General features: G+C 45.2%; 2 protein-coding genes across 8 annotated transcripts in view; one reads left to right on the forward strand and one right to left on the reverse strand.

Annotated features, from left to right (window-relative positions):
* Nucleotides 1–11,476: 11,476 nt before the first annotated feature.
* On the reverse strand, nucleotides 11,477–23,657 carry CCT5 (chaperonin containing TCP1 subunit 5). Of its 2 annotated transcripts, none has more exons than XM_063326175.1 (11): nucleotides 23,427–23,657; nucleotides 22,492–22,552; nucleotides 22,227–22,391; nucleotides 21,545–21,743; nucleotides 20,552–20,744; nucleotides 19,463–19,612; nucleotides 19,017–19,136; nucleotides 18,447–18,632; nucleotides 17,315–17,452; nucleotides 16,746–16,926; nucleotides 11,477–11,713 (listed from the first exon to the last, which is right to left on the reverse strand). In XM_063326175.1, the coding sequence occupies exons 1-11, from the start codon at nucleotides 23,529–23,531 to the stop codon at nucleotides 11,679–11,681; spliced, it is 1,533 nt and encodes a 510-aa protein (XP_063182245.1). In that variant the 5' UTR covers nucleotides 23,532–23,657; the 3' UTR covers nucleotides 11,477–11,678. The 2 variants fall into 2 exon arrangements, with proteins under 2 accessions (XP_063182245.1, XP_063182244.1); XM_063326174.1 differs by lacking the exon at nucleotides 11,477–11,713 and adding an exon at nucleotides 15,537–15,824 and having other exon boundaries at nucleotides 23,427–23,656.
* An 80-nt stretch (nucleotides 23,658–23,737) lies between these two features.
* Nucleotides 23,738–24,986, forward strand: part of ATPSCKMT (ATP synthase c subunit lysine N-methyltransferase) — a 28,251-nt gene continuing 27,002 nt past the window's right edge. For 5 of the 6 annotated variants that reach the window (XM_063326180.1, XM_063326179.1, XM_063326182.1 and 2 more), the window contains exons 1-2: nucleotides 23,797–24,329; nucleotides 24,444–24,727. In XM_063326180.1, the coding sequence (XP_063182250.1) occupies nucleotides 24,449–24,727 (279 nt within the window). In that variant the 5' untranslated portion in view covers nucleotides 23,797–24,329; nucleotides 24,444–24,448. Of the gene's footprint in view, nucleotides 24,330–24,443; nucleotides 24,728–24,986 lie in introns of all 6 variants that reach the window. The other variant, XM_063326178.1, reaches the window with a different exon arrangement.

Genomic DNA, 24,986 nt, shown 5'->3' on the forward strand with positions numbered 1-24,986 from the left:
TTATCACAGAGCCTTGAGACTTTGTCAGAAGGGGATTCTGCTGCAAAAAAGTTGTGTGATATGTGGCTAAGTGATGGAATCAGCTCTGCGACTGCATCGTGCCTGTGATGGTGGTGTGGACAGGGTTACGATGAAGCAAGCACAGCAGTCAGCACAGTGGCAAAAGCCCTGCCCTGAGCCAAGTCCCCAGCCTGGGCTCCTTTTCTCAGCGGCTTAACCGTAATTGCAGCTGGATTTCTTAAATCAATGAATAAATGGACCTGTTGAAGCCTATCCCCAGGGGGTCTGAAAAAAGATCTGCTTGTCCCCATCACCCCCGCAGCAGCTGCTGGGAGAGGCTGAATGGGACGGAGCTGCGTGCAGACACGCTGGCCCTTTGCACGCCCAGCCGCTGGCTGCAGGAGGGCTGGCCGGGTGCCCGCCGCCATAAAGGGCAACATTTCAGCTAAAGTAGGCACAAGGTATGGGGTGGATCTGGTGTCGTCCACAAAGAGGCATCAGGTGGCTCCAAAGGGGAGGGAAAGAGGTGGTACTTCACTCCTCTCCGGGATGGAACGAAGAGATAAATTGGGTAAATTACAGAGCTCGCTGCACTATGAGAGTTCTGGCTGCAGCGACTGCGGTCCAAGAAGGGTGAATCCAGGCCCTAGTGCCCTGGTGCCTGCAGCACTCTGCATATGCAGGCTGGGAGCAGAGATCCCATGGCTTCTGGTAGGATGCGTGATCTATGATTCTGGCTACCATTGTGCATCTCACTATGGATTCTGCTCCCTCTTCTGCACTGCACACTCCACATGGCTCCTGAATAGTCACGATCAGCAGCAGCCTGGGAACTGCGATGCAGACCGCAGCCTGAAGGGTGTAGGGAAGGCACAGACCAGCACTTTGGCATTGCAGGGGTGACGGGTTGAGCCTGAATCCGTTAACAGGACAGATTCCTTGGTCATAACACTTCTTCCAGTTAGGAAGTATTGGTGGGAAGCAGTGGACATGGGAGCTGTTTGCTAGGCAGAGACGTGAAAATGCAGGCAGATATGAAAGTGATTGCCCCAGGTCATGATAGTGGTCAAACAGTGCCACAGATGAGTCATCTCAGAATTAAAATGTTAATTGTTGAAGAGAACACTTTGGCAAATTATTTGGACTAAGTCCAGGTCAGCAATGTCCCCAACATATAGACTGCGTTGTGATGCTGGCTAGGCTCAGGACATAAAAGGGAGGGCAGGAACAGCTTGGATAGTGGGGTCAGTGTCATCTCCTCCTTCTACAGGAAGACTACTGAAAGTTGCTCTATTGGACTGGCTGACCTGGTGATAAAAGGCAGAGGTCCAGCCTTCAGGACCTCTCCAGTTAGACTTCTGGTGTCATTTCTAGAAGCTTGCAGCATATAATATTCCTTCTGCAGCATGTAATATTCCTTCTGCCTTGCTGACTCTGACACTATGATGCTTCCATTCTTTCCTACTTAAACCCTGTTATGTATCACTACTAGGACTGTGACTGAAGTTTCTTAGGAAGAGTAGTACACGAGTAATTCTCCGTATTCCCCAGAGTTCCCTCATAGCCTTGTCTCCTTAACAAGACCACATGGTAACAATCCGATGTGACCCATCCGATTTTGCACACAGATATTAGGTCTTGAGACTGCAGAAGGACTGAGCACCAGATCCCAAAAATGTGTGGGGGAAAGCATCTCAGGCCAGGGAATATGATAGGGCAGATGCAAGACTACATAGTGCCTGTGCCTGCCTCCTCCCACGCTGCTTGTTCTTGAGTTTTGACTTTCATTTCAAAGACAAAGCAGGCCAGTGCTTTGATAAAAAACACAAAATATGACCCTATTGTGAACAACTGTCCTTCTGAGCACAGGGACGGAAAGAGACAGTAGCTGGAGGATTAAGATGGTGGGAATTTGTTACCTTTTATTCTTACTCACGTAGTGGCATGTTGGCAACAACTACAACCCAGCTGATGTCTTCTAGAGCTGCCTGTAGGTGGGAAGCCATGAGAAGTCATAAAGTCCTGTTGTCGTGCCAAAGGACAAAGAGCTGCAGGATTGAAAGTGGCTGGATCAGAAGACACCTGGTGCCTGACTGGGACACGTGCAATAGCTCATGGAGTTTCAGCTGTTAGACTTTTTTTTTTCCTCTATCCTTCATCCCTGAGTGGAGATGCATGAACCAGAGAGAAATGTCTTAGACAGAAAGATCAAAGGAACTGCCTCGGTCTTTTCCACATCCTGTAGCTTGGGTTGCACAATACCTTGCTACCTGTACTATAATTTTAATTCTCCTTGTGCTGCGTTGGGTTATCTGCATCAGTGCTGACCACAAGAAGAGGACTGACTGCTACTAAACCCCATAATGATCCTCTGGTATCCTAGGCTTCCCTACTGACCCATCCAAGGTCTGACAGCCAGCCATGCCAACCAATAGTCTGGGCTTGCCCATATACAGGCCTGCCCGTTGCTCTGTGTGTATTTGTTTTGGTTTTTTTCCCCTGGGCTGACAGGCAGCTGGGCATGTTTATAAGCCCTGTGCCTTGGCCCAGCTTTGTGCAAGAGAGGGAGGAAGGGGAATTTGGCCTGACACAGAGTGGTGACAGAAGATGGTCACAGTTGTCACACGGACTAATTGCACTTCTAACCCTTCTTTGCTGTTTACAAGCTGCCCCCCATCAAGGACTCGTGTCTCGGGCTGGCTTCAGTGTCTCAGGGTGGGATCACACAAGGCTCCTGCTTCCACTCCAAGCCCTGGTAGCCACCCTCTATGTGCTAACCCTGACTGAGTGCAGCTCCCACCTGAGCTTTGCTGACAGATTTCTTAGGGGATAGTGAGAAAGACGATCCCTGACCAAACAGATTTATTTAAATAAGTGAGGTGCTTCGGAGAAAATTTGCCTTAAGTGACATAACAGTCTGTTTTTTAGTTTGTATCTGACATCTATCTATATAGAGCTGGCTTCAGGCAAAGCAGTCCTGTTACCATGATTAGAGGCTGCTGAGAAGTCTGCAAACAGCCACTTCAGCCGGCAGCTCTGAGTCCCCTGTCCTTGTCCCCAGTGCTGCTCTGCGCCTGCCTCAGACGTCTATTTGCCCTTCCACTGGCTGAGTAGGAGATGGAAACAGAGCAAGGACAGCAACTCACGGATGTTGGCTGACATCTGCTGAATCTGGTCTCTCCAAAGCCAGGTAGGGAAAAAGCGACAGCTTTTACATCCCCTTGTTCTGCCATTAACACTTGTTGCAGCTGCCAGTCTGCCTTGTCCTCTTCAGGACAGTATATCTTGCAGAGATTGCCAAACACAGAGCTAACTCATAATTGACTTCCCCAGGGGCATCCTGGGCAGGCTTAACTCCTGACAATTCCTTCTGCAGAGCCTCTCTCTGCGTTACCTTGCACCCCTCTCCGAATCTACCGGATAACTTCTGGCTGCTCAACCCTCTTGACAAGAACCAAACCACATTTAATTGCTCGTACTTTTATGATATGCTAAGTGGCGTGTCACCTACAGGCCAGTTCCCCGAGGCTCATGGGTGTGGATGTGCTTACATGCCCAAACCCATGAAACTGAGCAAGATGAGCAGGTGACAAACCTCCACACCTTTGGACAGGTCAATACAGATTGAGTGCGGGAATTCCACTGTAGACCAGATTTACGTGATGGATCTGACCACAGACAGACACAAGACCATCCTAGCCCAGGACTCATAGTGTTATTGCATACAGCCACATGTGTATCATGGAGGGTTGGCAGTTGTAGATGTGCCATGCTCAAGGGTACAGACTACCCTAGCTGGGTAATACCCACCTTGTCTTCAGTTTACAATTCACTGGACTCCTTGCTCTGCCTGCATTGCACCATGTGGATGGTGAGAGCTGCTCCATGTATATGAGGATTTGGTACCATTACAGTGCTCATGCTGCTATGGACTAACATCCCTTATGCTGAAGAAAGGCACTTACAAGGGACTTTCGTCCTTCAGCTCCTGAGGAGCTTTCAGGGACCTTCCTTGTGTGGTATTGTTTCGTTTCTCTACTTTTCACTCTTTGCTTCATCCTTCTCACTCCTTCAGCCCTGTTTCTGTATCATTTGCCCATCCACTATTTGCCTTCATTTGGGTCGTCCTGCTGCAAAAGAAGTATCCCTTGATGCAAAAGCCTGGAAGACTTTATGCTGTCAAGAAGCAATACAGGGTGCTCAGTGTATGACTCAGTGTCTCCTTTCACCCGGCTGGGAGAGGTGCTACTCTCTTTCACTCATGACTCATTTGAACAAGTTCATTTCCTTGCACCACTGATCTGGGGAGCTGTAGCAAGAAGAGGCATGCACTTTTGTCCTCAGGTTCCCCTCCCTCACACCCATACTGCTCAGAGAACTTCAGAGAAGATTGCTGCACTTCATGCAACCAGGACTGTTTATCACTTGTCTAGAAACACAAGAAAACACTTGCACGATGAGCAGCTGCTGGTTGGGTACTGCTGGTAGCAGGAGTGGACTTCAGCAGGCAGGTTGGGCAGCTTCTATTCCCAGCACAGGAGGAGGTTAGGGCAGAGGGAACTGGACATCCTGGTGAATCTGTGCCTGTCTTTGAGGGCAGCCATTGCCAATCTCTGTTTGAGTTTACTGTTGCTGGGCTAACGCAGGAACTGCTGAACTGGTTGGTCCCTTCTGTACTGCCCCATAATGGAAATCTGTGGATTACGCGGGAGCCACGATAGGCAGCGATTCTGCCCTGCCTCTGAGCAGCCTGCCAGCCTCCCACTGGTTCCTGACTGCACAAGGGCATGTCAGGAATTGGATAGGGCTGGCAGAAACCTGGCCGTAACAGGATGCCCCTGTACTTTCCTTTCCTTCCGTCACTGCGGGAGAGGCATGAGTTTATGGCATGTGGTATGTGAGGGCTGCCAGGTGGCACTGGCCAAAGGAATGATGGGACATCAAGAGGAGAAGGTAACTGACTACCCACCACCAAGAATCCATTTGGTTCAATGGGTGGAAACCTCACTGATGAGAAATTTGAACACAGAGCAAAGTCCTGAGCTGTAACTCAGGTCATCCAGCAGACTGAAGCTGGGAACAGTATTCCATAATCTCGACTTCGGGTCTCCCTAACCAGCAGACATATCACTGCTCTCCCAGAGTCTGGCAAAGAATCAGAAGTCCTGACCCTTGAGTTCTCATTTTCCTTTCCACCCCTTCCCTTCTTGCTTTTAGCTCCCATCCCTTGGGCTTCATCTTAAGACTATATTCTTTGCAGCAAAAGCCTTGACTTCCCTACACCTTGTCTTCAGTTTACAATTCACTGGACTCCTGCAAAAGCATTGCAGTCACCATCGCTTTCCCACTGTGTGTGCCAACACCCCACTGCCTCCAGAGGTCAGAACCAACATTTCTTGTTTGCTCTCACTACTGTGTGATTTCAGCCAACATATGAAGAATTTCAGTAGGGCTTTCTGTGTCTCACCACCTCCGTCCAGCAACAGACTCTAGCTCTTCGCAGAGCTCATCTGTAGGAGACCTGGCATTAGTCTCTTCGCATAGAGGGCAGTAATGAGTCTCACAGCTCTGGAAGACAATTACTTTAGTCCTTAAGTAGGACTTCTGTACAGTTTGATCAGTGCTATATCAGAACTCCCCTGGAAGTCTCTGGGATAGCCACATTCTCCACCCAGGATGTTAATCTAGACACTGAAAAATTATCAGTTGATCCGGGCACAGCAGGAGCTGCCTAGCAGGATCTCCAGGGCAGTCCAAAATCCCATCTGAAGACTCCTGCAGCAATTACTCAAACACTTATTGTGAAGGTGGCTAGGAGTTCAGTCGGTTGCTTCGTCTCAGGTCAGTCCACTACCCAAGATCAATCCATTGCCTCATCCATGCAGCTGAATAGCTGGGGAGTTCCTGGGCCACCAGGGGAATGAATGGTTTAAGTATGCTAGGGGTGGATACAGACAGAACCCTGCCACCCAGCTACACAACAGTTATAACTCCAGGAAAAATCTGAGTTTCATACTTGCAACTTAAATTCCATATCTCTTGCCACCGACCAAACCACTATAGGAAGAATGACGTGAAAGTTTAAGTTGGTCTCATTCAAAGATATTAGCATTTCGCAGTAGCCACAATCATTTTTGCTGGGCTGAATGGCTGATGATTCCTGAAGTCTAACAAAGATATCTGTCTGCACAACCTTGCACGTTATTTCCACAGAAGCAAAATATTTGGGGCATTTCAGTTGCTGGAGTTGCATTCCCAATGAAAGAAAGGCAACAGCTCCGGTAGTTCCTTTCCAGGTCACTTAACGATTCATTTCTTTTGTCTTGATTAAAACAGACCAGTCTATAGTCATGCAGTTTGGATCTTACATCAGCAATGTTAAGTGCATACCTCACTGCAATCCATATAGGCTCTAAATTCATAATGCTGGGGAAAGCAGGGACAATAACGCCTGTGTGGACCCAGGTCCTGCTTCCTGTTTTCCCAGTTTTTGGCACAGCTACTCGTTTTGCCAAGCTCTGATACAGATTTTATTGTTCTTCAGTGGCTCTTGGGACTGTTTTCGGCTTGCTAGTGGAGGATGGCTGGGTAGCATCCACATGTTAGAATTATGCAGGGGAGAGTAGCAGGTCAGGAGTGGTTGGATTAGGTTGGATTTCACATCCCTGCTTTTAAACTTTCAGTTTATTCTTAAGGTCTGAGGACAGTGTCATGGGGAAATCACTGTTTTCCTATAGGTAATCCTAATCAGATGATAGTAAAGAAAAAGAAAGAGAAATGGGAAACTCTTTGCTAGAAGTGAGGAACTTTCCTTACCAAGAGCAAAACCAGACCATTTGCAAGGCAGGCTCACTTTAGGACAGTATTCTACTCCCTTTTCTGGCTCTTGCCTTCATTCCACAATCTCATGGGATGCTGGCAGAAATTTCCATGCTCATTCACAAAGCTGTTGCTTTGCAAATCTCCCTTATTAGCCTTAGCTTCATTGCCTTTGTGATTCAAACACGTATTTACTTCAGTGATAAATCTGCCCACCATTTCATTGCCAGATCATTTCGTTGCAATTAGGAACCCAGGGCAACTGCCTGTCAGCCTGCCGACAAGGGAAGATCTTATGTAGACACATATTGCTTAGATTAAAAGACTAAAACTCACGCTTTAGTATAGCTTGTCAGGGAAGCACTAACACACCACTTATGACTGGGCAGTCACTGAAGAAGTTAGTTTCTTGCCTGTGTCCTGGGGCTGTAAAGAAGCATTTAAGAACAGAAAATCACCCAATACATGTCTTGAGACAGTTTTCTCAGCCTCAGAGCTGAGAATCAATTGGATTGTCTTCACATCCCCCGCATTGTCTTTCCTTATAGTAGTATGGAACATGTATAGTTCCATATAGTAGTATGTTGAGTAGGCTAATGATTAGGGAATAGCTATAAATAGTTCCTGAGAAAGGGCTTTATAGCCTTCTCAAACCTTTTTCAGGCCTGCAACTTTGCCATGAGATTCAGTTATGTTATTAAGCAGAGAGGATAAACGTACACATTTTCTGTCAGTGAGAAAACTGTACACAAGATAAATTCAACATGCCTGGATTAGGGGCTGGTAAACTTTGGCGGCGTGTAAACTGGGATACGTGTAAACGATTTCCTTCACATCCTTTCTGTATCCCTGCTCCATGGTGGAGCACAGCCTGGCTGTCCACTGCTACTGGATACCTAGGTCCTGTCTTCCACAGGAATCCTGGCATATAGACCAGAAGCCAGCAGGACCAGGTCTCTGATCTGGACAATCAGGACACCAGGGTTGCTGAATTAGCTTCTCTGTGTGCTCGACAAGACCTCTGCTACCTCATCTGTGGCACTACTTAAACCCTCCTAGGAGCTAGCCTGTCTTCCTTTAATGACCTGGAGCAGAGCCTACAGGTCAGGCTTGGAGGTAGGGATTATAATCCCACACGGCACTACTGCTGGTGTGCAAAGGTCCCGTCCTCATTCTGCCTCATCCTCAGAGCAATTTCTTGAAGCTAAGTGAGATCTGGTTTTTGCAATACCTTAAAGGGACTGTTTCACTACAGAGATTCTCATTACCACACCTCAGTCCCTCGGATGCTCGCACTGCTGCGTTGCAGTAGCTGAAGCTTCCAGTGCTGGGAGGGCGCCAAGGATTCAAACACCCATACCCACTAACCCCTGCCTCAGGAATCCAGATTTGCCTGGGACTTAGTAACATGACCTGTTTTCCACCAGCTCTAAACTGCTCCCTCCAGAACTGAGTTTCATCTCCTCCCATGCTTAGTTTCAGCCAAGAAATGAAATCACTGCTAAACATCCACTGGACTTTGTTGGCCCCGTTAGCTTCTGCACTTCTACTCAAAAGCAGTAACACTGCTCAGCTTTGAAAAAGGCACGTCTCTGCTTATGCTCTCTGCTCTCCCTAAACAAGCAGGAGCTGGAGGGTACATACTTTTTGTATTAGCAAAAGAGGAGAAATTGCTGCAAACTTTCTTTTTCAAGGAAAAGAAGACAAGGCTGTGCTGATCTGTCCATCTCCTGGGCACTCGCATGGTCCCAGCACGAAGGAGCAAGAGAGGGAGCCTGACCCAGATCCTGAGGAGTCAGAAATGGAGCTCCCATGGGATTTGTAGCAGCAGCTTTTCTTAGGGAGTGAGTCAACATAGCTGACAAGCGATGCCAGTCACTCATGCTTCCCCAGCACTTGCCACACATCACCTTCCGTCCCTCTGAGCTCGTTCCCAGTCACTAGCACTCACACTGACTTAACCTTAACTACTAGTGCTGCCCTTAAATCAAAGGCGGTGCCGGAAACTTGCCTTTCCCAGCCTTTGGCCTTCTTCCAATTACAAGAGACGTGTTAATGAGAAGACCTCATATCTAACCGTCTAGTCAAGGCACTTGCAAAATGCCAGCCAGCACGGTAGCTGGATGTGAAAAACAGGAAACCAGCTAATGTCAGCCCAGACCAAGACTCAAATTCAAACAGCAGCAGAGAGCAGGGAGAGCTGACGACCACCTGGAGCGAGCGCACCAAGAGATGGTTCAAGGGTCCATGGAAAACCCAGCTGAGTGTGAGGACCATCAGCAGTGGGTTTTGGGGACACATACCTGGCAGCAGGCAGCAGAGGAGTCAGTGGTGTACGCGTGGGAGAAAGGTCAGGAGATTGCAGAGGGCTTTTCACTTGAGAGCTGGGTGATGGGAACGGTCAGTGAGTGATGAATATGAGCAGCTGGCAGAGAAGTTCACCACGAGACAGTCCAGTTAGAGCACGGGAACTCAGAAATTTTAATGTTGGACAGGTTTTTTATGATACTCTGAGAACTAGGTGCCATAAGGCACATAAATCAAAGCAGCTTCTTGAAACCGAGACAGTCAGAAGCCCTGATGCGTTGAGATCAGAGCAGCTGAGGTGACACTAGATAGTCCCCCCAGTGTACATGGGCTCTGTTTGTGCCAGCAGGGAAACCACTCCCTCCTGATCTGGAGTGAAAAAAAAAAAACGACATTTTTGAGGAATCAGCTTGGCTACTTACAAGTTTTAGAGAAACGGACGGTTTTCTTCTCATGGTGTAATAAGGCAGTATACCGTATCAGAAATCACAAAATTTTTAAATTCAAACCAGACTTTTAAATATTTGGGTTATATATTTCAAATGAAATGTGTATTCAAGAAAATCTTTTCAAGACTGTTAATTTGCTATGCAACTAATAAAAAGATTTAAAGAGGGAAAGAAATGCTGCTTCAGTTGCACCTCTGTAAATTTTAATGAGTTAAAGCTTTTTTGCTTATTGAGGTGGTACAATATTGACCCAAATACAAAACAATTTCATTTGTTTTCTACCAGAAGTTAGGGTATGGGAAGAATGTACTCTTCCTGTAACTTTGGACTATGTTCCAGGAAAAGAGGTACATTTAAAGGCCTCTTTAAAAGCCTTAGGCAGCTACATAGTTTTGACAATTGCCTTATGAGAATCAGAAACAATCTGCCAGTTCCCCAGTGTTAGCCAGCTATTCCTTGTTCTTTAAATCAGCTAGTTTCATCTATAACACAAAGTTTGAAAATCTTGCCTCAACATAGTTGTACTTGGAGAATAAGAACACCTCTACCACATCAGACCAAAAGTCTAACATAATCCAATAGCCCATCTCTTAAAAAAATAAAGATAACAGGGCAACTATACGGGGATAATTCCTCAAAGACACTTTCCAGATTTCAGCAGATTTTGACTTAAGAGGAGTCTGCAGATAGATGGAAACTTTAAATTTCCTTGAGGTTCCCCGGCTTTCCTTTGCTCGCTCCACCTTTGCTTGCACTGCAGGAGCGATGTCACCCCACTGTCCACCCTGAAGAGTAAGGACTCCTTCAATGGCCTTCTGAGGTGCTCCTTCCAGACAACTTCTGGCCACAGTTCTCCTCCAGAGCTCCTTGACATCACTGTACCCAAGCAAGAAAAGCAGAGTCGGTCCAGCCACGGTGACCAGGGTCACTGAGGAGTCAAGACCACCAGCCAAGTCCAACTTGACAAATCAAGGCTAAGGACAAGCCAGGAAGTCAAACCAGCATTGGTATCAGCAAGGCACAGGCATAGTTGAAGCATAGCTCAGGAAAGGAGCAAGGGCATGGGCCTGAGCTTAACTGCAGCTCTGGAGCAAAAGCGGGAGGGCTTCTCCCTACTCTTTCTCACCCCGAGCACTCTCCCCAGCAGTCTGATTCCAGATGACACAGGTGTGCCATGCCAGAGCTGGCCTTGAGCACAAGTAGCCAAACCCCTGGGATGGAGCGCACGCAGGGCCCTGACAGCAGTGTCGGGTGCTCAGTGAGCACTCAGACACCAGGGAGCTGGCAGACACCTGTTCCTCCCAGTGCCCGTGCTGCTGCGGGGCGGGAGCCTCACCGTAACACACCTGCTGGTCCCAGGTAGCTCAGGCAGGAATCTCATGAGGATGCAGATCGTAGTGCACGTACATCAGGCAGGTATTGCAGGGTCCGCATCTTACAGAGAACACACTAAAGCTTTGCTTTCCCCTCCCTCCCCCCCCGCTTCATTTGAATTTAGCAAACTGTGTCTCTTGTATCACAGAGATGAGTTGTTTACAAAGCAAACACGGTCAGTCCATTTAATTGGCTCTTTAACATGGTGAGAAATGTTCCCTGGCACAGAGTTCCTGGGAAAGCCTCCAAGATGTGAAATGGAGAGGTACTTCTATGCAGGGAGGACAAACAAGGCTCGTCTCCCAGACCCAAACCTCACAACTGAATCATCCTTCCTTGGATGACGGTAAGAGTCCAGGGGCGTAGTAACCATCCCCATGGCCAATATAACAGTAATTCTTAACAGTGCAAGGGACAGTCGTGCCATTCTGCCACAGAGGGGAGTAGCTCCCACAGTGCCCTCTCTTCTGTACAGCCGCAGCACAAAGACGTACAGCCCAGGGAGGTTCTGGAGCCAGTCGGCTTAGTTTAGGTAGGTCTAGGTCTAGGTGGCCTAATATCCGGGTGTCTTGATATTGCAGAGAGAGCTAGCAGACCCGCATGTTAGCCAGACTGCTTGACTTGCTCCACTTAAGACCCTGTCTGCGGTTGCCTGTAAGCTTCTCAGATCGGATCCTTCAGGCGAGAACTGCCCACGTTACGAGGCATCTTACCCCATGCAGAACACAGTCAGAAACGATCAAACAACAGGGTGGGTTTTTTTCCTAAGCAAAGGAAAAATACATTTGTATTAAAAAGGGACAGTTTGTAGAGAAAAAGGCACGCTGTCTCACAGCTCTGCTTCACCCTATTCCTGCAAAAAAATCCACTCAGACCCGATTTTTCTGAATGACCGCGGTGTACCCCAAGTCAGAAGCCCAGCCCTGGGGGCACAGCACCCCACAGCTGCTGCGGGCCTGCTGTGCCCGGGAGGGACGGAGAGGACTCTGCCGGCTGAGCTCCTGCAGCCTCGCCTCCTGTGCCCGCAAAGACAAGCACACGTTGGGTCAGCGTGGAAATGCGAGAGATTGGAGAAGGAGCCCAGGCCTGGGAATGCAGCAGGAGAGACTAAAAAATAAGGCTGGGAAAAGCTGGCTGATAACAGGGGAACAAGAACAAGCAGGATGAAGAGGCAGGGCCGGGCTAAGTGCCCTAGGATGATGTGAAAACTACAGGAAAGGTGGGGAGGGACTCTTTATCAGGGGGTGTAGTGATAAGACGAGGGGTAATGGGTTTTGAACTGAAAGAGGGGAGATTTAGATTAGATATTAGGAAGAAATTCTTTACTGTGAGGGTGGTGAGGCACTGGAACAGGTTGCCCAGAGAAATTGTGGATGCCCCATCCCTGGAAGTGTTCAAGGCCAGGCTGGATGGGGCTTTGAGCAGCCTGGTCTAGTGGGAGGTGTCCCTGCCCATGGCAGGGGGTTGGAAGTAGGTGATCTTCAAGGTCCCTTCCAACCTGAACCATTCTGTGATTCTATGATTGAAGAGGGCACACGGGGCCATTCATGCAACTAGCTCAAGTAACTGAGCCCTTGAGGGGAATTTGGGGCCTTGCTGATGACATATGTGTGCCATGTCAGTGATGCTGGGAAAGACCTGCCAGGCTTCTACAGCTCGCCTTTGAAAGATCTGGCCACAGCCTGCTCGGGCAGCGCTACGCTAATGTTGCCCTCCAGCGGTGCACCTCGCTTTTTCCCTGGAGTAAGGCAGGGAGGGACCATGTCCCCCAGCCCCAAATACGTGGCTAGGCAAGGCTTTTGTTTCCTGATGGTTACAAACCCACCATGATTAATCTGCATATCATTATTCAGATGTGTTTGCTCTGTTTTATTTGAGCAGAGGCAGGCCGCAGCACAAAATCACAACGCTGGTATTCCCACTGTTCTGCCAAAGCACAAATTCAATTGCTCCTGCTGTGAAAGCGTACCAGTTTGAGCTGCGCTGCTTTCATTAATTTGGCTAAACACTTCCAGTTGCACATTGCACGCTGTGATGAAAGTCATTTGTCCTCCAATTGCCTCTACGCAACAATTACTGCCAATGCTAACGCTATACATTTGTTATGTTGAAGAGCAGAAGTACAAGCCTCTTTTCTTACAATTTTATCGAAGTTCCATCACCAAGTTTTAGGCTTTCCATACTAAGATCTGGTTGAAGATTAAAAAATACTTATATGCAGAGCACAAAACCTCTATTTCCGTAAGTCAGACCAGTAAAACCACATGGTTTCACAATTTTTAAAATAAGTTGTCCCATGTTCCTAGAGGCTTCTGAATTAGGCAGCAGTTTAGGGTCACAACCTGCCCTTGGACGAAAATAAAAACCCCAAACCAACACACCACCTAATTCCGACCAGGTCTCTGCTCACACATCCTTAGAAACTACCAGCACGTCATGCTGAACATCTGTCCAGCGTTCCTGACTGTAAGCTCCAAGTTGGTGTGAACCAACCCCATAGACCATCGCAGCCTTTCTTCCCTCCAGCTGCAGCGTTGCCCGCACAGAGCCCTCCCTCCTCTGCCTCCTCCACACCTCCTCGTCAGGACATCCAAAAGCAGAGCAGCGGAAGCAACCTGCAGTACTACCTGTTTCTTCTTGGCACCTCACATTTCAAAGGAGACAGGATTTCTAAGCTATGCCGAAAGAAAATGTAACTGAAGTAGTTGATAGGTGAAGCTTTGAAACGATTTGGTAGTGGGATTCACCGGTATGGACAGGACAATCTACTGGCTCTGGCTGGGATGAAGTTAATTTTCTTCACAGCAGCTGGTACGGTGCTGTACTTTAGATTTGTGACCAAAACAATGCTGAAAACACGCCAATGCGTTAGCTATTGCCGAACAGTGCTTGCACAGCATCGAAGCCACCTCTGCTTCTCACTCTGTCCCCGTCCCCAACAAGCAGGCTGGGGCTGCGCAGGAGGTTGGGAGGGGGCACAACCAGGCAGATGACCTGAACTAACGGAAGCAATAGCCCATGCCATGTGTCGTGGTTTGGCAGGACACCACGTAACGCCATGCTCAGCAATGAACAGCTGGGGAAAAAAGGAGGGGGAAGACACGCAGAGTTTTGGTGTTTGCCTTCCCAAGCAACTGTTCCACGTGATGGAGCCCTGCTTTCCTGGAGCTGGCTGAACACCTGCCTGACGATGGGAAGCAGTGAATGAATTCCTTATTTTGCTTTGCTTGAGTGCACGGCTTTTGCTTTACCTATTAAACTGCCTTTATCTCAACCCACAAGTTCTCACTTGTTACTCTTCCACTTCTCTCCCCCATTCCCTGCAGCAGAGTGAGCGAGCAGCTCTGTGCTGCTGAGCTGCCTACTGGGGTTAGTCCACATCAACAGGGGACAGGAGTTGAAGGGAAAAACTACTAAAATGTAATTTTTCTCACTCCCTTACTATCACATGAACAACCTCACCATCAGGTGGGAGGGGTACATTAGTACTATTAAATTATTCCCTTTTAAGTTCTAGCTACACCCCATTTTCTTTTTGTGTTACTGAACAAAGTAAGAGATGGCTCGACCTAAGCCAGTGTATTTATGGGATTTTAGATTCACAACTGCAACCACAAATCGATTCAGAATGCCAGACGTCATCAGCAGTAAAACCGATTAACTGTGTTGTCCACTGAACTGCATGTAAATAAAGCTAATTTGGGAAAAGGCAAAAGATTAACAAAGAAAAACCCAGTACTCACTTTCTAACAGTGAAAATAAAGCTTTGCAGGATTCTTCCTCAAAATAATTCTGGAAATATACTTTATTATATAAGCGGTCCATGAACTTTCCCACCATAAAACTTGTTCTTTCTACCCTTCTTTCTCTATCAACACTCAGTGAAGGATTCTGTTCGACTCGAGTAATGTATAATCATAGCAAATAATTAGAAGAAGATGACCTGCTAGCTAACAGTGGTCGGTAAAAGTCTCCTCTATACTACTATACCCCAAAACTTAAAAATTATGCACATGAAATGTAATGCAAGTAATGTTTGTATTTTCAAGACCTATCTTTTGAAATCTGTAAAAAATTGCACATTAATTCCAATCTACCACTTGATTCTTGCTAATAATTTCACAAGCAAGACACCTTACTAGTAAATTTTACTCTACCATTCCAAGATCACGCTTGTGACTTACAAAGTAAGGGCACTTAACTGTGGTGGCATTGACAAAACTTCTGGGAAAAAAATCCCACCTGGCTGATTGCGTACATCCCTGAAAAAATTCCTCCTTGCACAGAAATCAGGAACACACTTAAAGGGTAGCACAAGGGACTTGATATATTTAACATAGGAGAATTACTGGAGGCTACAATAATTTCCTGCTTGCTTCGCTGCAGCGCGACAGACCTCTTAAAATGAGAACGTGTGGGCTTTGCTCACAAGTAGCTAAGGGAGTCAGCTGCAGGCACAATGGAAAAGGATCAATGGAATTTTATTACTGCATTATCAATATTTTTTTTTTAGTGTATATTCAAGTGTTTTCTATGAATATGTACACCTGTCTAAGAAAAGATGCAACGATGCTTCTGAAACAAGTCTTGAAACCAACAGTGCTAAAGTGTGTTTTATTTCCAACAATTAGCCGTTACAGTATCCGAAACAAAAAGTGTCCAAAATAAATAGCTGAAGATGAAGCATCAGAATACTACCGTCTTCGCTACTGCTGTGGCCCCCTTAATGTTTCCTGCTTTTCAACCTTCACTCTTCAGATTCTCCAGGCCTACGGATATCATCGATCTTCAGAATCATTCTAACAACCTGAGTCGCCAGAGAAATCTGCTGTTTCTTACCAATCAAGGTTTCTATAACATGCTGCTGCTTCATATCTGCCAAAAAGAAGCAGAAGAATCCAAATCTAGATATAGCATTTAACCTGAGATAGTAACATACATGTAATTTTAAAGAACGTTTCAAGATTATTACTCTTGGCCACCGTAACTGACAAACAATTTGTACAAACTACAGTTTTATGTCTGCGTTCTTACCAAAGATCTTAGAACATCAAGATCCTAACTCTTTTCCCAACTAAGCCTTCCCCAGTCGCAGCTTTTCACCTTTCCGGATTACTTTTTGAAGAGTACAGTCTCCATCTACAAATATTAGAAGGATCCTAGGGGCTGAGCAACCACTAAAGTGGAAGTTCAAATTCCGTAAAACAGAAACACCTAATCAAAGAAGGGTTATGAATTTACTCAAACACAATGCCTTACATCGTGTTCCAAAATTTACCAACTTCTTTACTGAAAAAAGCAACAGAATAACCCGTGTGAAAAGCGTATGTTGAGATGAACGTAGGTTTTCATACACTGGTTTCCTCGTCTTCACACGCTTGTTACAGGTCTGTACTTGCAGACATACTGGTGTGAGCAACACTACCTAAAGATATTTCCAAACTTTTCTTTACTTCTTTCACAAGCTGCTTCTCAAAACAGCTGTTTCTAGGGCTGCAGTATAAACTGGATCGCTAGAAGTGCAGTATTGGAAACACAGCCTGCTCTTTCCTCATATGAGTAGCTTTTATTCCCCTACCACAAGGTCAGTCAACATCTTCAACTAAGCTTGCCATCAACTAAAGGTTTTCAAGCAATTATACATTATCTACCTGATAGACATGCGTGTATCTCTGCACTCACATTCCCATTTATTATGACAAGGGATAAGAGTTCATAACTGAAGTGATGTGCCTTTTGATCTTGTGAGAAAGAAAACCCTGTTGTGCTCCTCCCTCCCCACACCGCAGTTCTTACCATTTGTTCCTTTCTGCAAACAATCAATGCCGAGGGCAGGATTATTTTCTTTCACTTGCCTAGCCCGCACTTCCGTCATAGTCTGTATTGGATTCATACCACTGTTCTCCGAAAGCGCCATGGGAATTACTTCCAGGGCATCGGCAAAAGCTCTCATAGCATACTGTTCCAGAGATGGGCACTAGGGGAAAAGAAATTTAAATTCACACAGCTATTAACTCCAATGTTAGAAAAAGCACATTTTCGCACTAGCTATACAATATATACATGATATGCGGATTTGCTTGGAAATGTGTATCTCAATAACTGAATTAATACCTTTGGATGGTATCTACTTGCAAATTAAAACAATTTTAAATTGCTCTTATCATAAAAGGGAAAATGTCCTGGTAACGACTTTTTACAGAGAGGGGAAGGAAACATTTTAACACTGGTTATCAGTCAATGTCAGAAAGTTCCATAATATGCACTTTCTGGAAGTTCTCTTTAAGTTTTTTTGGAATCTCTTAAGAGGGACTTGATGCTTATTTTCCCTTCATAAATTAAAGTTGTAACTGTTCCTTTCTTACCTTATCTGCTGCTTCACTGACTGCCAAGGCACAAGAAATTTCAGCTGCGCCACCACCATATACGATACGATTATCACGAACAAGATTTCGGATTACACACAATGCATCATGGAGAGATCGCTTTGCTTCTTCAATAATCTGGAATTACAAAATAGCACATATTTTACAACATACACAACTGAAGGCTATGAAGATATATTTCCTAATATAGAAATGCAAATAAACTGCAGAATCTTTTTATGGGTCTAAAGCAGCTCTACTGCTGCTATGTTACACTATTTCAAAATATAAAGTGTTAGACAACCAGTGGCAGAAAGCATTAAAAAAATACACACCTTTTTAATGTTATTTGTTCTATAAACTGAAATAGACTTACATGATAAGGCTTTCAATCATGCATATTTCAAAGACACAAAACACTTAAATTTAAATGCCAATATTATTTTCAGACTGCAATTTGTGTCAACTCCCAACTTCAACACATGTAGAAGGATTTAACAAGTTATGATAATCTTTAAAACAGTAATTTTGCTTTCCTAAAGGACTCTTCAGACCACAGGTTACGTTCTTTTCTTCCTAAGGTTTTTGCTCAAAGCAGAACTTGACCTATACTAAATCTAATTTAACAGTAACAGCACAACCAAGAACCCGGTTAAGTACATAAGCTTTTAAAATGGTCTCTGTGTGGTTTTTGGTGTGTTTTTTAACTTTTCATTTTTTTTAACTGGACTAAATCACAAGTCACATACCTGGTTCTATAATAAAACTGAATCTTTCAGAAATGGTAATATGTCTTTGCTCATAAAAGCAAATGATCCATGAGAAAAAACAAATAACAGCATCCACAGATAAAACTGTTTCTACATTTATGGACTATATGGTCTAATAGTGAAAAAGCAAAATTTTCATTCAAAAACTTAGGATGTGAACCTAACAAAACACTTCTACCACATAATTACCACTGCCTACAACCCTTCCCTCCCTCTATTTGTCCACACTGCAAGAAAAATTTAGACAAAAAAAAAATTCATTCAAATATTCATTCATTCATTCATTCAAAATATGCTTTTGAAAGAACCTGCACATTCATCAATGTATGCATCAAAAATTAGTAACAAACTAAGCACCTCACCATTTTATTTCCTCCTCTAATAAAAATAGTCACAGCTCTGGAATTCTGACACTGTTCAATGACAAGCATTCTGTCCTTTGTCGTTCCAAACGAGATCTCTCGGACAATGCCTGCAAAACCCAGTTTCTCTGCCGTGAGTTCACAGAAACGAGGAACGATGCGTCCTCCAGTTGCAATGGCGATTAACTGAAATCAAACAATCATCAATTATTTAGAGACGACTTCTCCATTACGTTTTTCATAACACAAAATTAGTGGAAGAGAATCTGACAAATGCCCACTCCAAAAGGTTATCTTCCCATCACTTCAAAGCATTTCAGGTGATGCCTTGTTTCTGCGAACAGCAAGGCTAAAGCAGAAACATTCCTAGCCACTTAAAACTTTTAACAAGTAATATGCATATACACCGATTATAAACCATAATCCCATTCGTTGTAGGTTCCCCCCAGTGATTGTTCTGCAATACCTACTGCAGTTCTACCCAGAAAGCCTAAACTTTTAATTGGCATAGCATATTACTTAACACATGTTTGAGAACTGGTACAAAGCCCAGTTTTAGATTTTACTTACTTCTATTTCAGGTCCACCAACCCAACGAACAGCAGGCAGCTCATTCTGGAGCAGCAAGTGATTTGCCTCATCATCAAAACCCCACTGGCAAATAGCAAGATTTGCACCAGTGTCTTTTATCTGAAAGCAACACACAACATCAGTCTTCTGCTCAGAACTAAGCAGGCAATGAAAAACAATTTCTTCATGGTTTTAATTCTCCTCACTTTCTCAAAACACAAGCCTGACAAAGAACCATCTGCCACACATAGAGATGAAAGTGAAGTTCAAACCAGGGTGTATCTCTTACCTACATAAACTTAACTTTTATTCATAGCCTTACAACTGCTTGCATGTCGGCTCCTATCAGGATCATTAGCTCACTTCCAGAAGTAAATCAAGGCACTATGCTATTTTGTGTAAAGGCTATGAAAAACACTGAAACCAGAAATAATCCTAAAGCCTACCTGTTTCACCATCTCTTCAAACTTTTCCTTTTCATATTTCTGCAGTGCCTTGTAATCTTCCACAGATGTGACATCAAGCTTATGCTTGGTTTTAGGCTTAGGTGGTTCAAATGGACAAGTAAGGATTGCAATTTTAGCATCTTTAAGCTCCTGTACAATTTAAAAAAAAAAAATCAAGTTAAGTTTTGACCTCAGTAACACCTCTTTCTCATATTTGCACAACATACAGACTTATCCTTCTATCTCTGCGTTTTTAAAGAAACTTGAAGATAATTTGATTGATTCTGAAGTGAAACTAACTATACCCAAACAATTCCATCAAGAGTCTCTCTAGCCCACTTAGAAGAAATTCCACAGCTTCAAGACACTGTTTAAGCGCTTAACAATCTTTACCAGTGATGCTTTTTTATAGTTTAGATTTCTAAAACAAAAAAACCCTTTAACTAAACCATTATTTGCCCTCCTATCTACTGTGACCATTAAGAATACTACGTACTCATCTTCACAGCCATGTTTTATGTGTTACAAGACTGATATTTTCCACCAGATTCCCTTTTGATAGGACAAAGTGTCACCTACTGGAAAGATATTTTAGAATAGTAGAGATTCTAAATTGCCTCCATCTTTCCTGAAGTACGCTGCACAAAGACTTTGGAGACCTTACCTACACCAAATATAATAAAAGGACAGTTTCCGGAGTGTTCCCAAGAGGACAACAAGACAACTCGTAAAGCTTAAGAACAGTAGGAGCATCTTTTTATACTGAGTTGCATTAAGCATCTTAAGCACGTTACACACTATAGATGATTATTTCTGCTTCAACATAGAACCACGCACTTAGTCCTCACTTAGTCGTGCAGTAATCCCCCCCGCTACTTCTCAATTTCTCAAGACTGATGTAAATTCTAACTTGGTTTCTTCCAACATGAAGAATTTAATGCTCCCCTTTGTTGATATATGGCTGAAAAAACAAGCCAAACCACAACACTGCCTAAATACTTCAGAAATGCTAGCACAGCATTTGAAGTGGGCCAGACAATCTTATTTAAGCCATTACAGATGAGAGATGCACAAAGGGACATCACTTACTTTAGGCATCTGTGGATGACTGAAATCTTTATCCACAATCACTCCTTTAACCAGCTGTGTATCTTCCAGTCTACCTCCAACTTTGCCTTGTACTTTGATCAGCTCAAAATCAACATCCTTACGTTCCATATCTGCTACTGTCAGTACAGCATTTACAGCAATTTCTGCCATCTGTCTGTGACAACGGTTAACTCTACATTTAAGAAAAACAATAAAGTTGCATTATATTTCCACAGTTTGGAAGAAAAAAGTGATTCTATCAATCTCAAACAGAAAAGGATCACTATAGCAAACGACTTTTGTATGCTGCATTAAGAAGGGGCCCTGCCCATTTGTTCACAGAAATAAAAGATGGTAAAAGTGGGAGAAAACAGAACATGCAATATGTTTTGTCTAAGTAGTCTTTGTGGAAATAGTCTCAAGATACAGATTTGAGACAAGAGGGGAGAATTAACTACTAGAGAAACATTCAGGTCACAGAAACCACTTCTAAGACAGCTCTGCAAAGGAAGCCCTTACAATGTCTAAATTTATAAAATATACAGAGAACATAATGAAAAATGCACCGACGGAACTATCCTACAAATTTTTTTTTTTTTTTTTTTTTTTTTTAGGAAAAAGAACTCACCAAAACAAACCTTTGAAATATAACACATAATTACGTTTTTAAAGGTTTGCATTACTCTTGGAATTTGCTATCACGCAGAAACCTGGAACTAACAGAATAAGTTAGAATTAAATTGATTTTGCATCTCTTTAACCACATGGAATTGACCCTTTACAGAAAAAGGATTCACAATTTCTTATCCTGAGACATGGGTCCATTGAGAAATTAGCCAAAATCAAACATAAAAAAAGCCTTCAGCAGCCACTCCAATAATACAAACAATTTAATAACTCATCAAAACACAACTAAACACCAGGATTTCTCCTTTCAGCTCAAAGTAGTTTTAAGGGAAATGTAAACATTCTTCTAAAGTTTTTGTGACTTACACTTTAGAGCCTAGCGTTGTCTTTGCTGTCTGGATCAGAGGTTCAATGTTCTGTGGATCAACTGGAAAGCTGTCACTGATTTTGTCGAGATGCTCAATAGCAATGCGGGCTGCCTGCTCGTAACCATCTGCTATTCTGATAGGGTGAATACCACGATCTAGTAATTGCTCGGCCTGTTCCAGTAAGGCTCCAGCCAAAACTATAAAACAAATTTTTAAATAATGCTTACTCTTCCACAGATTGAAGGATCATTTTCAATACATTATCAAGAGATTAAAAAGTATGCCTTCTGATATTTTCTCTAATATTTTAACAGTTTGAGGTTTCTTAAATGACAAGATAGCCCTAACCAACCCCCTACTTGCTATGCTTAGGAAGAAAACTGCATTGTTAGACCAAAAAGAAGCACGGGCACCAATGCAGGACAGATAGAAGATTATGGATGAAAATTATGCAGAAAAATTTTGAAAGAAAAAAGAGGAGTCTCAACACTGACTTCAAATGTAACCATACCTAGAAAAGACAAAAAAGCATCTTTCTGATTAAAAGGCTTCTAATACAATAACTGACCAGAATACTACAGAAAAGCTACCATTACTTCAGAAAAAAATTCTGAAAATAGCTGAAGCAGCTTGATTTTAAAACTGTAAAAGCTAAAGTTAAATTTAAAATCTTTTCTTACCAACAACTCCAGTAGTTCCATCCCCAATCTCATCATCTTGAGATTTAGACAGCTCCACCATAAGTTTGGCTATCTGGTGATCTACATCCATCATATTCAGGATGGTAGCACCATCATTTGTCACAGTCACCTCACCATCTTTGTCCACCATCATTTTATCCAAGCCTAAAAAAACCCAAAACAAACATTCAAAGCGTGAAGGAAAATCCAGAAAATCACCAAAAACAATTACTAGAAAGACCCATTAAAATTATTTCAGAATTACCATTTGGCCCAAGGGATGTTCTCAGAGTACTTGCTACAGCCTTTGCTGCCATTATGTGAGACTATAAAACAAAGGAGAAATAAGTTAAATCATTATCATGCATACCAAAATTCATAATATTAAACTAAGAAAAATACAGGGGGAAAAAAGCTAACACAAAGACTGTAATTTAACTGACAACAACCAATTATGATTAAAAAAAAAATAAAAATCAACACATGTGTATTGTTTTTATCACAAAAACATTTCCCGTGCCTTTTCTTGCACAGCTTGCACGTGCACCGCCAAGGCATGCAAAAGCAGAGCAGCTAAAATGACAGCCCCGAGGTTTAAAGCCGGGTAGCAACAGAAGCAAGCAACGAGAAGAAGAAGCAGCCAGTATAATTTTGCTCTGCCCTGTTCTTCCATCAGTACTTAAACCATACGCGTTCACGTATGAATCAGCCACGGCCTTTCTTAGGAACAGCGACGGAGCCTGAGATGATGGGGAGGGAGAATAAGGTGTGGGGGGCCCTAAACTGTGAGGGGAGCTGAGGAGGGCCTCCCTGCCCGCGGCGACCAGGAGCCACCGGGACGGCGCCACACCCACAGGGAAGACGACCCCGAAGCGACACGACTCAGGGCACGGACACCACACCGACTCTACGCCGCGGGTGGCGGATTCCCAGCCCCAGGGGCGATCGCTTCTTATCCTCCTCCGTCCTTCCCACACCTGCAGGCCTAGGCCTAGACCAGACTTCAGGCCCCCTGCGCCTGACATGGATCAGAAAACAAGCGCAGGACCACCTCGTCCCAACAGGCTCCATCCTCCCGCCGAGGCCTAACAGCGCCCGCTCCCCGCCCGCCCCTAACGGCGGCATGGCGCGGCGCGGCCCGGCCCAGCCCACCCAGCGACGGCCCGCGGGCGGATGGGCCGTCCCCTCCCCTCCGCTAACCTTCAGGGCCTCAAGCCCCATAAGGCGCGTCTTGCGCTCCTGGTCCTTGAGGATGAGGAAAGGGCGCCCATACTCGTCAAAGGCCAGAGTCCCCATGGCCGACATGGCTGCTGCTGCCACCACTCCCCAGCACCAGACAAGCACGCTCCGCAGACCGCCGCGCCCCCCACCCCGTGACGCAGCACGCTCGCCCGACGTACAAGCGCCGCGCCTGCGCAGCCAGCAACCCCACAACCTATTTCGCGGGCAGGACCTATATGGCGCTTCCGGCCGACCTTTCTGGAAGCATCCGGCAGGGTGGGCCTTGCGCGACGGGCCCCTCCCACAGCTGCGGAAGGGGAGTCGGTGGAAGGGGGGAAAGTGGAGGATACTCTATTAGGTAGAACGCGGGCGCCAGGCGCGGCAGCGGCGGGCTGCTCCGGGTGACGTGGAGGAATAGAGACAGAGACACGGCGGAAGGGTGCGCGCCGATCCTCTCCCGAGCGCCTTCAGAAAGGTTTCGTCCCCCCCGTCGTCCCCCCCCCGCATGGCGAAGTGGTATTGCCCTCCCCGATAAATACTGCCGGCCGAGGCCGCCTGTCCGTTAGTTCTGGGGACTTAGACGTGGGGCGGTAGCTGGTAGAGGGCCTTGCAGATGGGGTAACGTTGTGCTCTGGAGAAAAGTTCCTCCTGAAGAGAACGAGAGCTGCTGAGGACGTTACCCTGAGTGTGGGCTGCGGGCGGTCCCCGGTGGGAGGGCTCTCTCTGCACCACCCCTCAGCTGTTCCGGGAGCGCTGCTGCCCGGCCGGGGAGGGAGGACTACGGGCCTGAAAGGAAGCTGCCCTGAAAAATGGATCTGGCGCTTCAGCTCCTCAAAAGCACTAACAGTAGCATTTCCCTAGGGGTCTAGGAACCAGCTAGAGGTATATAAGGTTTTTTCCTGATGTCTCATGTCTTTTATACAATATACTGCTATGCTTTTAGCAAGCAACGTAATAAAGCTGTTGGATAGAACACTTTTTAATATCTGTCTTCAGGTGTGATGTCGAAGGTGGTGGTGAAGGAGAACCAGCCAGCAGGCCCCCAGGAGGTGTGCGAGGCTGGCTCCCGAAGGAGAGTCTGGGGGCTGATGGTCACTGCTGGTGTCAGTGGGACCTTGGTGGCCTTGTATGCGGTGGTCACCCCTTTTGTGACCCCTGCGCTGAGGAGAGTGTGCCTGCCCTTCGTTCCTGCAACTTCCACCCAGATCCAGAATGTGCTGAAAATGTTAGAAAACAGAAGTGGCTCCCTAGTTGACATTGGTAGCGGGGATGGCCGTATTGTAAGTTATGAATGTTGCCTTCCTTTTGTATTGCCTTTCAAGTGCAAAATGCTTTAGCTGCGGCTGTTGTTGTTTTCTCGTATTTATGAATGTCTTGTCTTTGGCATCCAGTGTTTTTGTTTGGGCCTTAGGAAAAGGCTCAAAGCTGAGAAAGGCTTACATTCAGTTTAGGTGAGTAATCAAAATTTTTGTGCCAGTCCTACCTGCAGCTTCACAAGGTAGTGTGCAAAATAATAACCTCATCCTGTTGGCTGGAAGG

The sequence above is a fragment of the Chroicocephalus ridibundus genome, chromosome 2, assembly GCF_963924245.1.
Source record: "Chroicocephalus ridibundus chromosome 2, bChrRid1.1, whole genome shotgun sequence".
Lineage (NCBI taxonomy): Eukaryota > Metazoa > Chordata > Aves > Charadriiformes > Laridae > Chroicocephalus > Chroicocephalus ridibundus.

What these genes read in the sequence shown, in the direction of transcription:
- CCT5 (XM_063326174.1), bottom strand. Translation starts at nt 23,531, where the DNA reads ATGTCGGCCATGGGGACTCTGGCCTTTGACGAGTATGGGCGCCCTTTC. An exon ending in TTGGTGGACCTGAAATAGAA is followed by an intron (nt 18,633 to 19,016) that starts GTAAGTAAAATC and finishes GTTTGATTTCAG; the next exon opens with TTAATCGCCATTGCAACTGG. An exon ending in TTTGCAGAAAGGAACAAATG is followed by an intron (nt 15,825 to 16,745) that starts GTAAGAACTGCG and finishes TCTTTTTGGCAG; the next exon opens with ATATGAAGCAGCAGCATGTT.